This window comes from Saccopteryx leptura, chromosome 10, assembly GCF_036850995.1.
Source record: "Saccopteryx leptura isolate mSacLep1 chromosome 10, mSacLep1_pri_phased_curated, whole genome shotgun sequence".
NCBI classification, from domain to species: Eukaryota; Metazoa; Chordata; class Mammalia; order Chiroptera; family Emballonuridae; genus Saccopteryx; species Saccopteryx leptura.
The window spans coordinates 23,303,154-23,320,721 of NC_089512.1; the positions used below are offsets into that span (position 1 = coordinate 23,303,154).

A 17,568-nucleotide genomic window follows, 5' to 3' on the forward strand; every position below is an offset into this window, starting at 1 on the left:
GAAATTACTGTGTGTTCTCAGCATGTATAACAGTGACTTTGGTTTATTATCTAGTGTTGAAGAACCCATGTAACTGGGACTTTAGAGACTTGGCTTTTAGTTTAGTTCTCTCACCAACTAACAGTGTGGTCTTCAACAAGTCACTTAAGCTTGTTGTGTGTGTGTGTGTGTGTCTGTGTGTGTTTCTGTGTGCCTGTGCATGGACATTGCTTCTGTTATGTATGTGTGTATGTCTATCTACAAAGAAAATCGTCTATAATATCTGTAAAATAGGAAAACTGATCTGGAAAAGTAAAATGTGTTTACACCTATGAGTTTGCAAAGTCTCATTTATTCATTTGGAATGGAAAGGAGAATTCATTTATATCTGGATTTCTTATCATCGAGAGCCACATCTTAACTGTACATTAAATGATAAACTGGACATTTTATTATATTACAGATTTTCATTCACTGATGTAGTTTCACTACCTAGGATAATGCTTAGTATAAAATATGCACTCAATATATATTTGTTGAATTAATGGATGACTTCCTTAATTACTGGTCTTAAGGAAGTGGGACTTCTTTTTGTGGTCCATTGAATTCACGAGAAACAGGGGTATTATCCAAGGGAAGAATAGGTGAACAGACCATATTGTCGAGGGATTTTCTGGCTCTCTTCTGTGGGTTTTCAGTAAAAATGGAGTCGAATCCTCAGAATACCAAGGTAATAGTAACCTCATGCTGACTGAAGATGGGGAATCTTGACACCGACTGGACCTGCTTTTACTGAGAAGCATCGACTGGGTCTTTGTTTGTGTGTATGTTTCCCTTTTGTGTGGAATGCCTTGCTTTTCTAAACAGTTTAATGACTAAGTAAAGTTGAGAGTTTTTTTTAAGAAAGCTCATTTTGGAAATAGATTTTATCTTCATTTTCTGTTAATAAATGTACATTTTAATAACCCTAAAATAAGTGATTCCTATATTTTTTTTTGGTGTGTGTGTGTATACTGAATTAGAACTTGGAATGAATGTGTCTCTTCAGATAGTGTAATAAATATTTGTGATTTATAATTTCAGGTAGAACCCTGATGAGCCTTTCCATTGTCCATGACTCTTGTGCCTTGTGACAAAGCATGTGACAATGATGTGTGTGTCACTAACAATTCTGGCTGTTGCTTGATGGTTTTTACGCCTCATACCTTTGAGTTCTGTGCTCTTGACTTCTTCATCTTTTGTCTTGGAAACTTCCTGAAAATTAAGTTGTCTTTAGTTTTAACCATGGTATTTAAAATAAAAATCTCCTGAAGCTTTTTGTTGCAGTGTCTAAATTGATCCAGTTTCCACTCTGATGACAGAATATTTTTCACAAGGCTTTTTTTTTCTGTGGGAATTGCATGATTGCCTATGTTTAAAATTTGCAATTTAAAATTTGCAATGATTTCCCACATACTTCTTACATCTCTTCAGCTTATTTTAGAGTTACCACGTGGATTCAGAGATGAGTTCTTTAGAAACTATGAATAGCACTCTTAGGCTTTTCATTGCACGAAACAGGAGTCATTGATGATTTCTCCCTTGAACCAGTTTGAAAAGATTATTCGCTTTTACTCTTAAGCTCTTTTTCCCATAAATTTAAATCTTTTTTTTTTTACAGAGACAGAGAGTCAGTCAGAGAGAGGGATAGATAGGAACAGACAGACAGGAACGGAGAGAGATGAGAAGCATCAATCATCAGTTTTTTGTTGCGACACCTTAGTTGTTCATTGATTGCTTTCTCATATGTGCCTTGACTGTGGGGCTACAGCAGACCAAGTAACCCCTTGCTTGAGCCAGTGACCTTGGGTCCAAGCTGGTGAGCTTTGCTCAAACCAGATGAGCCCACGCTCAAGCTGGTGACATCGGGGTCTTGAACCTGGGTCTTTCGCATCCCAGTCCAATGCTCTATCCACTGCGCCACCACCTGGTCAGGCTAAATTTAAATCTTTCTAATATTTAAGTGCAACTCCTGGTGGTAGGTAGGGATTGGCTTGGGATTGGGGTTATTTGGAGGAAATTTGTATTGGGGGGGCAATATTGTTATTTTTATATTTATATAAGTTGATAGATTGCCCTAGACATCTGGATAAAAAATATTCTGACATACAAATCAACTTTTAGAACACTATAGATTTGAGGTTGGATTAATAAAAGTATGTAGTAACTTGACAGCATTTTCTTGTGAATTGGAATGTACATGTTATTTTCTGAAGGGTTAAAAGGCAATAATGTAAATGAAGTGGGAGTGGTCCCAAGAAGACCTAACTGAAATGATTAAGGGCGTGAAGCAGCCTCAAAGAGAAATTTAAATATGTGGGAATTAAGTTTTTAAGATAATCCAAGGATGTGTTCCAACTCTGACGCGCACAGAAATGACACGGAGAAGTTATTAAAGATACAGATGCGCGGTCCGTTTCCATCGCAGAACCAGCATCCCTAGTGCAGGGCACGGGGGCTGAGTTCCAACAAGCTGTCCAGGTGTGTCTAAATTTAACATACCATTTTGGTCCTTATGAAAATTAGTTGCAGCATCTTGGCATTTCATACTAGATAGTTATGTATACATTTCCTATGAGTAATTCTCTTACACAACCATAATGCTATTTTAGGGAACATGTTAAATCATCACAGCAGTTTTAATTAGGTAGTTACTAGGTATTTGTTTGTGTACTTGTAAGACTTTTCTGATCTAGTTATAAAGTTATACGGTAGGTGAGAGCAGTCTGACGGGAAAATGGAGTCGTTGTCTTCTTCAGCTTCAGTGACAACGTGGGCGTCCTCTGTGGATTACATACCTAGTGTTTGGCACTTCACGTGGTATCTCACGCCATAGTTCTCTCAGGTTGTGCTATACTCTGATTTATAGTTGAGACCAAGACAGATGGGTGAAACGGCTTCCTAAAGATTGCATACTTGAGTCTGTCTACCTCTGCATTTACTTGGTGAAAACTAAATCAAAGCACTACAGTATAAAAAAATAACAAACCCAGGAGTTTACCTCTGCTACCACAAGTTCAGCTTTATTATTATTATTTTTTAACATCCTTCCAGTGTTTCACAAGCAAATTCAAATATTCCTATTCTGAGGTCTTTCTTCCATAGAAGGTAGCATACCGTATATGTGGCTCTCCACTTTGTGTATAACAGGTCAGAGAGATTTTCTTATGCCGATATGGAGACTGTCCTTGTTTCCTCAGTAGCTGGGTATTCCCTGGGTAATCATTCCTTTATTATGGAGGCCTCGGGTTGTTTCCAGTTTTTTCCTGGTGCAAGTTGCAATAAACAAGCTTGTACACGTGTTGCTTCATATACAAAGAACTTAAACTTTCTTTATGATTGTATAAAGATAATTCTTATATCTGTTGCCTTCTTTGTTATAGAGCAATTATAATCTGAAGTTACCTTACAAGTAGAAATGTAAAATCAAGGATAAAATAATTTGATGAAGAGTAGGGTTATCAATCTTGCATTGATGTGCTTTAGGGGCCTTTTCATTTCCTTTGTGTATCAGAGTTTTCCTAGTGCCTTGACGTTATCTCATTTTAGGTGGGTTTTGTAGGCACTGGCTTGTGTGACTCATTTATCTGAGGTTAAGAACGAAAACGTTTTTGATGTCAAGGGTTGCCCTTGCTGTTGCTATTTTTAGTTTTCCTCTATATTATTGAAGCAAAAAATTGAGGTAGAGTTTTTTCTAGATGCAGATTTTAAAAGAACTGACTTATTAGCAGATTAAATTTGAATTCATTCTTTTTTAGAAATATTAAAAGTAAAACATTTGAACATTTGTTGTAATTATCTGTCTCTGTTATTTCTGACTGCTTTCTCAGTCCTCTGACAGTGTGTTAGCAGCTTGAGTTCAGCCTTCCAAATGTTTAATATTACATATATTTTTGTATATAGTACCTTTATTTTTAGTGCTTTTAAAAAGCAAAAATAGACTCTGTAGTGCATTAAATTAACTTTCTCTATAGTTGGAAGTATGATTTAAAGCACTGTATTCAAATGATAGGATATAAAGTACAGTATATTTCTATCAGAAATGTCTTGCCCCCTTGAAATACCAGTGGTTTTGTCCTAAGAGATTTTCAATATATGGGAATATGCACACTTAGTTGAATTACTTGTAAAATGTCAAGATGACGGGTGTGTGTGGCCTACTTCCTGTTTGCATTTATAGCAGACTGCCTTTCAGATTTATGTTCCACAGTTGAGAGAGAGAAGTGCAGATGCTTCCTCTCTCCCTCCATTTTTAAAGTACTAGTGGTGTGCATTTTTGTAGATTTCAAACTTCTTAGTTTTGTTTGTTCTACAAGTTACACATGAAAACATTCTCCTTCAAAACCAAAGGAGTAACAGTGTAGTAATATTTTCACTTGGCTTTAAGTTAAATGACTAACTGAAGGAGTCACAGAGACTGGCTAATGGGAGCAAGCAGGATGGCCCACGAGAGGATGTGCTGATAGACATCCTTTTTAATGTGCCACTTGTTGTACATACTAGAAGTAATTTTTTTATGAAAGATGTTTAGAGTTCAGAGTGTTTGTTTTAAATAAGTAAATATCGTGAGATTGCCTAATTTAAGTTATTTTTTAGTGTTAATTGATTAGTGTTGTTAGTACATCTAAGCATATGTTTACCTGCATAGCAATAAAAAGTTTTATTGTTTAGTTTCAGGGTGAGAGATAAGTGCATTGTTTTGCTTCCTATCTTGGCAGTTGTTCCTGCTAAGTGAAAGTTTAGAACGGGAGCAGTTAATCCCTTTTGAAATCCACAGTATGCTGCCTCCTGGGATAATCCAACTTCTGCCTTTTTGCTTTAAGAGACAGCTGGTCTTTTGTACCTGTGCATGTTTTGGACGAAATGATATCAAGTGATTGGGGGATAACTAAGGAAGGCTTTAGAGTATGACATGCTTAGTGGATAGTAATTATTACTTATCCATATCCTTATACTTTTTTTTGGTGGGTTTTTGTTTTCTATTTTAGCCTTTCCTCATTTCTCAGGGTGTATGATTGCCAGAAGACAGTTTGATTAACCTACATACTGTTGTATGTCTTCTTTCTTAGTTCATTATATGACAATGTTACATGGTCTAGATCAGCGGTTCTCAACCTGTGGGTCGCGACCCCTGCGGGGTCGCCTAAAGCCATCAGAAAATACATAATGCATATCAGGTATTTACATTCTGAACCATAACTGTAGCAAAATTACAGTTATGAAGTAGCCACCAAAATTATTTTTTGGTTTGGGGTCACCGCAACATGAGGAACTGTGTTGCGGGGTCACGGCATTAGAAAGGTTGAGAACCACTGGTCTAAATAGTCTGCTCTTTACTTCCTTAAATGTGAAGGCTTAGCAGGTCATTTTCCTTCTCTGAGTTTCCAATATTGAGTACCAGTCCTTTAGAGTCATATGCATGTACCACTTGATATCCAAATGTATTTGACTCTATAATTTGGATATCAAGAGATTTGCATTTCCTAATATATTGAGTCTGGTTCTGAGTTTTGGGTAACAAGCAGAGTTTGGATAGCAGAGTTTAAATAGCAGGGAATTTATTTAAAATGTAATCAAAATGATTCAGTTCCTCAGCTTAAAGATAAGAAAATTTGGATATTGAGAGTTTGGATAGCAAGTGACAATTGTATATATGAATCTAGTTTGTATACACTGAAAATGGTTATACACAAAAGTACAATAATTCAGACCAAAAGTTTGAAGAGACTTTAAAGGGTCACTTTACCCAGCCTCCTATTTGATCCTTTCTAATACAAACTGGTCCTCCAGTTTATGGGCATTGAAGCAGTGAGATGCTAACTACATCATGTGTCACTTTGGTCTGTTGTTCTAAGTACTGGGGAAGCACTAAGGAACCACGAAGAAACAGGACTGTTGAAAGTTCGTCTTGCAAAATTAAAAAAAAAATACAGTTGGCTGGATAAAAAGTAATTTCATTCTAGAAGAATGATGTTCAATGGAGTATTAACAATGTTGTAATTGATGTTAACATTATTTAATTCTCTCCTCTCCAATTGTTTCTCTTGCCTACAGAAGTACCAATTAAAGTGTAAGGACCTTCTAAGAGAACAAATTAGATTATGTCTTTTCCTTCTTGAAAGCTGTTTTTCCTCCCCTGCTTTGGAAGGTTTGCAGTATTTTGCTTCCATCTGAGCCAGAACATTGCCCATTTCCTTTTGCCCACTCTGATTAACTGGTTTCGGGCCATCTACCTCTTCACAAAGCCCCAGCCCCTTCCTGCTCATTTCTGGTTCTCTCGCCTCTTCCTGGGCCATCCTTTTCCTGCACTCATCTTTTGCTTTGATTCCTTGGCAGAGGCGTTGCAGGACAGACCTCCCTGGTGGGAATGAGGTTTCTGTGTTCTGGGTCCTCTGCTACTGCACACACAACACAGACTCTGTGAGCCGATTTGTGTCACTCGTGAAGTTCAGATAGGCCTGTCTAATATCAGCCAGTTCTTCCTCAGAACCTTGGTATATCTTTTTAAAGCCTGGATGTCCTCCTCCAATATGTCTCCCAGGCCTGAGCGTGGCTGCGGACAGTAGCGTCCCTGTCTACTGTTCTCTCTGCTCCTTGTACACCGCCTCTCTCGTCTTTGTCACGTAAAATGGAATAGACATTCCTGGGGAACTGTAAGTGGGCGTGGTGTCCTCCTTGTCACCCTTGCCCACCCCTCAGGCTGCATTTGTTGGCACACCTCATGGAGGTTCAAGGCGTCATGCTGTCCCGCAAGGTTAAAGGTCAGCAAGGTTGACTATCCTGCACAGCACGGCTCCGTGAACTGCAGCTGGCACTGAAGGCTTTGAGGGGAGGGAGTTTGTACATCTGTCTCTGGGGTACAGAATCCTGTGCATCACAGTTACATAATAGTTACTGATGATTATAATGCTCCTTTGAAAATGTGGTTAGAAGTTGAGAAGGGAAGTTAAACCTAAAGTTTTGTTCTTTTAAAGTGAAATTATGAATACATAATACATAGATACAGATAACAGGACAGCAAATCCCAAAGGGAAAGGGGGAGGGGGTGAGGGGAGGGGGACAAAGAGGGAATAATGGGGAGGTGAAGGTGTTATATTGAATGGGACATTTGAATCCATGTTAACACAATAAAATAAAATTAATGAAAATTAAAAAAAATACTCTATGCAATATTTTACAATAAATATATTTAGTGTTTGTTGAGCTGAAAAGGGAACAAAATTAATGAAGGCAGATTTCACAACCTAAAGGTAGAATCCACTTAAGGGTTAAATTTGGCATGACTTTTTCTTTGTATAAATAAGAACTTCTAACTTTAATTGGCTCTTGCTTAATTTGTCAGTTTAAAAGTGGTACTACACGTTAAGTCTATAGACTAATTTTTGACAATTTAGTGTTTAACCATAATCCACTTTATTATAGCTAATTTAAGTGTTTCCTTTTAATTAGAGGACCAAAGAGCAAAGAACAAGAAATAAAGCATTCTATATTGTTATCTGTATGTTCCCCTCCCCCCAGATGTGTGTTATTTTCTGACATGCTGGGTCTTTCAGTTGAAGTGAATACAGTGGTACCTTGAGATATGTATTTAATTTGTTCTGTAATTGAGCTCGTAAGTCAGTCAACTCGTATATCAAACTGCCGATACTGGACCCAAGTGCCAACGCGCCTACTAGCGGCAGCTTCCCGAATCACGACTCGTATCTCAGAATTTCACTCAGATCTCGAACAGAAATACGGATCGAGTCGCAGCTTGTGTCTTAAAAAATTCGTATGTTGCCCTGGCCGGTTGGCTCAGCGGTAGAGCGTGGACCTGGTGTGCTGGGGACCCGGGTTCGATTCCCGGTCAGGGCACATAGGAGAAGCGCCCATTTGCTTCTCCACCCCCACCCACTCCTTCCTCTTTGTCTCTCTCTTCCCCTCCCGCAGCCAAGGCTCCATTGGAGCAAAGATGGCCCGGGCGCTGGGGATGGCTCCTTGGCCTCTGCCCCAGGCGCTAGAGTGGCTCTGGTCGCAACAGAGTGACGCCCCGGAGGGGCAGAGCATCGCCCCCTGGTGGGCAGAGCCTGGCCTCTGGTGGGCATGCCGGGTGGATCCCGGTCGGGCGCATGCGGGAGTCTGTCTGACTGTCTCTCCCCGTTTCCAGCTTCATAAAAAAATACAAAAAAAAAAAAAAATTCGTATGTTGGTCTGTTCGTATCTCAAGGTACCACTGTGTATGTACCAGTTACTTAGTAACTTCCATAGAACACCAATTAAAATTTTTTGCTATCTGTTCTTACCATGAGGTTTTTGAATGGTCCTCTGTGGATTAAAAAAAAGGCATATAAGTACACTTTAAAAAGAATGCTATTATCTATAATAAGAATTTAGTTCTTGGCACTGGCGGGGGTTGGGGTGGGCAGGGTCAGTGAATAGAGCCTCATCCCAGTCCACGAGGCTGCAGGCTCCATCTTCAGTCAGGGCACGTACAAGAAGCAATACGAACACAGCTAAAATGGAACTGCTCAGTGGAACAGTGAGTTGATGCTTCCCTATCTCCCTCCCTCCCTCTCTTCTTCCTCTCTCTCTCCCCTTCCTGCCCCCACCCAAAATTAAAAAAAAAAATATTTCTTTGCTAGGAAGTATATGACCTCAGTATATGTTGATTCATGAGCCAATGACAATTTCTTTTTTAGGGTCCTGATGAAGAAGCTGTTGTAGATCTTGGCAAAACCAGCTCAACTGTGAATACCAAGTTTGAAAAAGAAGAACTAGAAAGTAAGTTTGTTTACAATCACTTACGCTTATCAGGGTAAATTACTCATGAATGTTATTTTTCTATTTTACCTACTGTTTGTTGAAATATTTTTTGTTGTTTTGAGGTAGAACATACATTGAGGGGGTGTTCAATTATATTTTCTAAATACAATTTAAAGATTAATAGGGCAAACATTCATGTAACCTCTGCCTATACGTATTTGCAAATAGAACATTCCCTAATTATTTAACTCTGTTGAAAGCATTGGCATAACATAGATTATAACACAAACTTCACAAATGGTTACCATTAGTTAACTTGGAACATTGAAATACCATGGTTACAAAATCAGTTAATACTTTTATTTTTTTCTAGCAGGTTGGATAATTTGTATTATGACCAAACTAGAGTACCAGCCTAATAAAAGCCACAGTTATCACTAATTGTCATCTAAATGTTCATTTTATAGGTCTGTTACATCAGCCTTTTAAAATGCTATAATAACCTCAGCATAGAATTGTGGAGCAAATGGATTATTAGCCAACCTTTCTTCCCTAAGCAGAAAAAAGTGGGTTTTTTTCCACTTTGCTTTTAAAATAAATTTAGATTTACAGAAGAGTTGCAGAAATAGTGCAGAGTGTTCCAGTATACCCTTCACCCATTTTTTTGTGTAAACATTTCCAGCATAAGTTTATGGAAATGAAGAAATTAACATTGGTATGATTCTGTTAACTAAACTACAGACTTTATTTAGATTTTACCAGTTTTCCACTGATGTCCTTTTTCTGTTCCAAGATCCAGTTGAATGGTTTAGGATCCAGTAGTACATTTCGTTTTAATGTCTCCTTAGTCTCTCTAATCTCTAACATTTTCTCTGTCTCTTCTTGTTTTTTTATGACCTTTTTTGAAGAGTAGTGATTAGATACTTGAAGTTTGGTTTTATTTAATGTTAACATATAGTATGAATAGACTAAGACTGTGGTATGTTTGGGGAATATACCACCAACATGACTAGCTGTTCTCACTGTATTGTATCTGGGGACATATGATGTCAACATGATTTATTGTTGGTGATGTTAACTTTGAGCACTTGGTTAAGGTGGTGTTTGTGGCAGATGTTTTCGTGGACTTATTTTGTGGTCTTCTTGAGAATACAGTACATTGTTAAGTTCAACTCTTCTTTAAAAACTGGTATCATATGGGGCCATTAATTTGTGGCTTGTAAAAAAGGAGATGGAAAGAGTAAAAAGTGCTTCATATTTACTTTCTGAGATGGGGGAAGAACCCTGTCTTTTAAATTTGACTTTAGAGAGAAGGTGGGGGACAGACAGGGGCAGACTGGAAGGGAGAGAGATGAGAAGCATCAGTTCTTCATTGTGACACCTTAGTTGTTCATTGATTGCTTTCTCATAATGTGCCTTGACTGGGGGCTCCAGCAGAGCTGAGTGACCCCTTGCTTAACCCAGAGACCTTGGACTCAAGTCAGCAACCTTTGGGCTCAAGCCAGCGACAGTGGGGTCATGTCTATGATTCCAGGCTTAAGTTGGTGACCCTGTGCTTAAGCTGGTGAACCCACGCCCAAGCTGGATGAGCCCGCACTCAAGCTGGTGACCTTGGGGTTTTGAACCTGGCTCCTCAGCATCCCAGGCCGACGCTCCATCCACTGTGCCACTGCTTGGTCAGTTTAAATTTGACTTTTAAAGTCTGGACTTATTAGGCTTTATAGAAGGAACCTCAGTTACCTAGAAGGTTGTGGTTAGATTCTGTGAATTACAGGGGCTATGGAAGTTAAAACTGTTAGCAATAATTTTATTAATTTAAGTGGATGGTGATACATTTAATCCATCATTTATCATTTAGTCATTCCTGAAATATATGTGACCTAGAACATGAAGAGAGGCATTTGACTATGTTCCTTGGTTCCCTCAGTTACCCCAAGGCCCTTAACTTTGCATACTTTGTACATATTTAAACTTCAGTATCAACTTTGATGGAGAGGTTAAGTTTATCTCAGAGTTTGATTAAATAGCCCTTTAATGAAATAAAATAAAGGTGAAAGAAAAATGAAAGAAAAAAGTTATAACATGGAATTATAATAAAAACAGAAAAGAAAAACCTGTACGTCTCCATCTATCAATCTTTGGATTCTAGCATATTTTTATTTATTTTACCTAAATTGCAAACTCAAATAAATAATTTATTTATTTTAAAATTGCTAGCTCAGGAAGTTTATTTTTGTCTTGGTGCATTGAAGCTTGTGTGCCCAAACCCATTAGTACTAATTGGGGTCACAGTGATCATTTCCAGTGCACAGTGATGAGACTTTGACTCTTTAATTTCCGATTTTCTATGGTGTTCAGAAGAGAAAATAGTTTCACTAAAATACAATTGTGATATCACTTAATTTTGTTATAGTTGTTTTCACTTTTCTTGAGCTTTAACATACATAACATAAAATTCATCATTTTAAAGTGTTTAATTCATAGTTTTTTTACTGTAATTACTATTTTCTGCAACCATCAACACCCTTTAATTCCAGAACTTTTCTATCATTCCAAAAAGAAACCTTTTATAATTGGTTTTTTAATTTAGGTTTTTCAAAATATTTTCAAAAATATTTTGAAATAATTGATATTTAATATCTACAGTTCTTTATATAGTTCTTACCATGAACTAGGTAGAGTAGTGGATACTGGGAGATGTTTAAACAATTTTAGTTTCATATGTTTCTTAGGACTAGTATCTTTTAGTTTAAAAGGTGATTATTTACTTTATTGAAATACACGGGCAACTGAAACAAGAAGTGTGTCACCAGTTTCCAGCCTTAGCTGGGAACTTGGGTGTCGGGCAACTCAAATTTCTGCTGCTCTGTGCATGTTAGTAAATGACTGAAATCTCCATGAGTATGGGATTACAAATACATTTTAGTGAGTTGGCAAATTTGCAAATATAGAATCCATGATTCAATCAGGATTGATTGTACTTTCAGATCTCATCTAAAGATGATGATCTTGAATTTCTTGAGGGATTTATTTTCTTACCATCTTACAGAATTTGTTAGGAAAGAAATGACATTACCATTCATATTTCAGCATATGACTTTTTATTTTTTGTGCATAATGGCAAGGTGCAGCTCTATGCCAGATGGATTTTGCCTAGTTGCAGATTAGTTCAACTTGTAGTCCATGACCCCTGTCACTCAACACAGCTTAGATAGGAACCTCATTAAAACTATTTAAGAAATCTGTTTCATGCCTTTTAGTATTTGACACAATGCCGCTAGCTGTCTACCTTCCTGATTCAAGTTTATTTAACTAGCAGGAGCAGAGATTGCCTTTCATAATCGTTTTGTTGTTCAGAAAAGAAACTCAGGATCATGCAACATCAGCAGTAGCTTTTTCTATTCTAAAAGTATATGATAACCTTAATGTATTGCTTTTGTTTTCCAAATCTGATGATTTGCACCCTTTAATTATAGTATTTGGACCATTTACATTTAATGGAGCCTTAGTAATTTGGACCTTGATGATTTGAGATTTTCAAAACTTTAAGACATTAGTAAATATTTACAAATACCCATTTGTAGAGCATATAATGTCATTAAAGCACATCTCTTAAGGACTTCTACTAACTACGGTTGGCCATAAATGTGATGGAATAATTTATATCTACATAGTATGATTCTGAAAAGGCCTGCTTTTCAGAATGTTTTTTTAGATTTGCAAACTAATGCTTACGCAAGTACTCTGTGTATCTAGTGTTCTTTATCAGTCAGCTGTATTAATCCTTGGTGTAACATTTTGTATAGTACTCTGAAAAATCAGAAAAGTAACAGGAGACTAGCTTTTTAAAGTTATGTGAACTTAAATGTGATTTTCTTTTATCAAAGTGAATTTTGGTATACTTTCATGCCTATCATTCTTCTTTCCCTTTTGGAAAATCAGTACTCTGTTTTCGAATCTTTCCTAGGTCATCGAGCTGTGTATATTGGCGTTCACGTTCCATTTAGTAAAGAGAGTCGTCGACGTCACAGGCATCGTGGACACAAGCATCACCACCGGAGAAGGAAAGACAAAGAATCAGATAAAGAAGATGGACGGGAATCTCCTTCTTATGGTAAAAGAAAACAGAAGTTCTCTGTGAACACTTTAAACCATTTTACTGGAAAGCTTTTTTTTTTTAATTGGATATATATATTTTAAAATTTGATGTCTGTAATAATTTAAATACATTATATATATATTGAAGAATATTAATTGAAGAAAGAATATTTTTTTTTCTACAAGAAAATAGTTTATAGGTTTAAGATCTACAGGAGATAAGTGACAAAAATAAGGGACTTTGTTTTCATTGTATTCCAGCCTTGGAATTGTAGAAGTTGTCTTGACACTTAAGCTTCAATTATAGTTGGGTTTTATTTACCTTTCTCCAATATATATTTTATTACTTACACAGACAATAAACAGATATCTGGAATCCTCGGGCTCCTGAAAGAGATGGAATCTTTTGTCTCATTTTTAAACATTTTGGCCAGAAGATCTTATTCACAAAGTTGAATTACTTGGTTATCTATGCCAAAAAAGAGTGTTCTGACTTGATAGTGTGGTTCATAGGACCAGATAAATAGAGAAATATGAAAGAACCAATAGACAGAGGAAATGAGGGGGGAAAGGCATATAGGAAAGGAGAGAGAATGTTAACTGATAATAAATGTTGGTAATGCTGATTTAATAGTTCCTGGGAGGTAGGTAAGGCAAGGACCAGAAAAAATAGCTGTGGGGCCTGAGGAGGACTCAGTAGGAACACTCAGTTGACACATGGTGAGTCAGTGGCTTTTTAGAACATGGGCTCACATGGCCCTCTCTACACTAGAGTATTTTCCAGCAAAGCTCTATGAGCTGCACCCTACAGACACTTGTGTGCTATCGTAAAGGGATGTTTTTGTGAAGAAGGAAAGGGTTACTGTGTATAATACAGCTACAATGTGAACTTAAGAAAGAAAATACTGATGGCTTAGTAAAATATTAAGTCCTAGTTCTGTACATAAACTTTTTTTTTTCTTTTGAGAGAGAGAGAGAGAGAGAGAGAGAGAGAGAGAGAGAGATGGAGGGACAGAGACAGGAAGGGAGAGAGACAAAAAACATGCACTCATAGTTGCGGCACCTTAGTTCATTGATTGCTTTCACATATGTGCCTTGATGCGGAGTTGGGGGGTGGGGGGAGATCCAGCTGAGCCAGTGACCCCTTGCTCACCAGTGATCTGGACTTAAGCCAGCAACCTTTGGGCTCCAGCCATCGACCATGGGGATCATGTCTGTAATCCCACACTCAAGCCAGCAGCCCCGTGCTTAAGCTGGTGAGCCGGTGCTCAAGCCGGATGAGCCTATGCCCAAGCTGGTGACCTTGGGTCCTCAGCATCCCAGCACGACGCTCTGTCCACTGCGCCACTGTCTGGTCAGGTGACACAGACTTTTTAAATTGACTCTTCCCTGCATTTTTCAAAAGATGGGTATTATTATTTTTATTGTGCAGATGGAGAAACTTCAGCTTAGAGAGGCAAAAAGGTGGGTTTAGCAACCTGTACTAAGAGATACTGATAGCCTAGTAAAATATTAAGTGGTCATATAGCTAACAAAGGTCGTATAGCTTAGCAAAGAAAAAAACAACATTAATTGTAGAAGGGATCACTAGTGAACGGTGATGGTGTTATGTAATTTAGAAGTATTTTGCTGTTCCAATTCACGTGTCCATCCTGTTTAGGAGATCTCAGGCTATTCTGTGAGTGGACCAGTATGTGTCTTTAATTCATATTGAACAAAAAGCCACACAATATTTTTAAAGAAATGCTGTTGATTTAACTGTAAGTAAGAGTGTTTATATGTTCACTTGGGTTGGTTAATTTGCTGTTTCAAGCTAAGTTATGATATTCAAAGTCTAAATAAATATAGTGGCTTGAAAATAAATTTGGTGGAGGAAATATTTGTGACTTTTTTAATAGAATAACTATCCCTAGAAAAGTTTTATGCTACTGAAGTTGGTTTATTTTGGTTGTAACTGCCAATATGTACCCTAGAAATCTCTGTGAATGGAGTCCCTTTTTTCTTTCCCTCAACTCTCTAAAAATAGGTTAGAGAGGACTTTTGCTTCTGGATATGATGGAATAACTGGAACTGAATTTTCCCTCCCTTTTTAAATAGAGAAATGAATAAAATATACAAAACAGTAATTTTCAGACATTGGACAATAGGCAGCACAGGTGTCTGACCTCTGAGAGAGGAGAGGCAAGTTAGATGAGCTCTGTGATTGCCTGAACTTATTGCCTAGGGACAGTTTCCAGGCCACAGGACGGCGAGAGGGATCTGAGCAGAGCCTCGCAGACTCTTAGATTTGAGGAGACAGAGATTGGGATTTGGGGAGGCCAAAGAAGTTAGAATATGAGATGTGGAGTGTCAGAAAGGAGAGAGTTATGCACAGAGGGTTTCAACAGTCTGAAGAAGGGTCCTTTTGAATGTTCGGCTGAGTACTGGTCTGGGCCAAAGGGAACTACCTGCGATCTGGGAAATCACCACCAGAAAGCAGTAGGAAAACAATTTCTGTAATTCACACAAGGCGTGGAAGAGGGTATGTTTCCATCAGAGTGGAAAGACCCTGTGATGTACAGTGCTTTGGATGGAGTTTACAGTAGGGTATTGCTTTAAAAGTAGGTCTTAATTAATTTTACACTAAAGACTACAGTGGATCTGCTTTAAAAATTCTTTTTAAAAAATGGAATTTATTGGAGTGATACTGGTTAACATAATTACACAGGTTTCAGGTGCCCAATTCTACAACATATCTCTGAAACAGGTGTTGAAAGAATTAAACTGATTTCAAGTATCTGCATGCTAGAGCAAATTATAACATCACTGAAAGAAATGTAATAAAACTTAGCACCCAGCTATGCAAAATTCACAATATATGACACCTCAATTTATTTTTAAGAAGTAGAAAAATATGAGCCACAGCCAAGAGAAAATAAATCGGTCAGCACATCCGGAAGTGACAGAATTGATGGAATTAGAAAACTGGCGTGTTAAAGAAACTATAATAAATATGTTTATATGTTCAGAAGAATAGAGGAAAATATGACTGTGATGGAAGGAGAAGTTGAAAACATAAGAAAGGCCAGATGGAACTTCTAGAAATGGAAACCCTGAAATGAAAAGTATACTAAGTAAGAGTCACGGAAGATTTGACAATGCAGGAAAAAAATGTAGTAATTTTTAAAGGGGTAGTAATAGAAACTATTTAAATGAAAGAGAGGGAAAAAGACTGAAAATAAATAAGCAGAGCATCAGTAATTTGTAGGACAAGTTCAGGTAATCTAAACTCTTAACATATGTAATATTGGGGTGCCAGGAAGGAGAGGGTGCAAGAAAATAGTACTGAAGAAAATATTGTTGAAAACTTTCCAAACTTAATGAAAACTTCGAACTCACAAGCCCAAGTAATTCAACAATACCCAAGGAGAAGAAATATGAAAAGAATCCCCTAAAAGCACCTAAAATCAAATTGCTGAAATAAAGATGTAACAATTACAAAGTGCTTGAATTGGCTTCAAAATACATGAAGCAAAACTGACACATTAAAAAAAAAAGATAGATACATTTTAATAATAGAGATTTCAACTCTTCTTCCGCAGTAGTAGATATAACAAGTAAATAAAAAGAAAAAATAATGAGATAGAAGACCTGAGTGACACTATCAGATTGACATTCACAACAGCAGAGTACACAGTCTTTACAAGTGTAAACGGAACATTTACCAAGATAGGGGATAGTCTAGGCCCATGGTGGGCAAACTCATTCGTCAGCAGAGGCAAATACCAACAGTACGACAATTGAAATTTCTTTTGAAAGCCAATTTTTTTAGACTTAAACTATATAGGTAGGTACATGGTTATTAACTAATTAGGGTACTCCTAACCTGGCCAAAGAGCTGCACTCAAGGGGCCAAAGAGCCGCATGTGGCTCGGGAGCTGCAGTTTGCCAACCAAGGGTCTAGGCCAGGGGTCCCCAAACTTTTTACACAGGGAGCCAGTTCACTGTCCCTCAGACCGTTGGAGGGCCGGACTATAAAAAAAACTATGAACAAATCCCTATGCACACTGCACATATCTTATTTTAAAGTAAAAACACAAAATGGGAACAAATACAATATTTAAAATAAAGAACAAGTAAATTTAAATCAACAAACTGACCAGTATTTCAGTGGGAACTATGCTCCTCTCACTGACCCCAATGAAAGAGATGCCCCTTCCGGAAGTGCGGCAGGGGCTGGATAAATGGCCTCAGGGGGCCGCATGCAGCCCGCGGGCCATAGTTTGGGGACCCCTGGTCTAGGCTATTAAACAAGTTTTAATACATTTAAAAGAATTGAATGATATTCACTGAACCACCATAGAATTAAACTAGAAAGATATCAAGAAGAATCCCAAACCATTTAGAAATTAAATCAGATGCTTTTCAATAACTCATAAGTTTAAAGAAACAGTCATAATGTAAATAAAGAAATATTTTAAACTCATGAAAATAAAAACATGATGTAGTCAGTAACTGAGATAAAATCTTGCAAGATGAGGACATGCTTCTGATATGCATAAGCTTTATTTAGCCTGGTATTGTGTAAAGTGCCTACATAATTAAATTTATTAAATGCAGCTAAAACAGTGCTTTGAGGAAAATGTATAGTATCTAAGTTATTATATCAGAAAGGAAGAAAGATATTAAGTCAATGATTTCACCTTTTAATTCATGAAACTAAGAGGGAAA

General features: G+C 37.4%; 1 protein-coding gene and 1 pseudogene across 13 annotated transcripts in view; one reads left to right on the plus strand and one right to left on the minus strand.

Annotated features, from left to right (window-relative positions):
• Positions 1-17,568, plus strand: part of SLC4A7 (solute carrier family 4 member 7) — a 112,149-nt gene that overhangs the window by 27,677 nt on the left and 66,904 nt on the right. For all 13 annotated transcript variants that reach the window (XM_066350771.1, XM_066350780.1, XM_066350773.1 and 10 more), the window contains exons 2-3: positions 8,697-8,778; positions 12,728-12,874. In XM_066350771.1, the coding sequence (XP_066206868.1) occupies positions 8,697-8,778; positions 12,728-12,874 (229 nt within the window). The remainder of the gene's footprint in view (positions 1-8,696; positions 8,779-12,727; positions 12,875-17,568) is intronic.
• Positions 6,118-6,893, minus strand: LOC136382391 (dnaJ homolog subfamily C member 9 pseudogene; annotated as a pseudogene).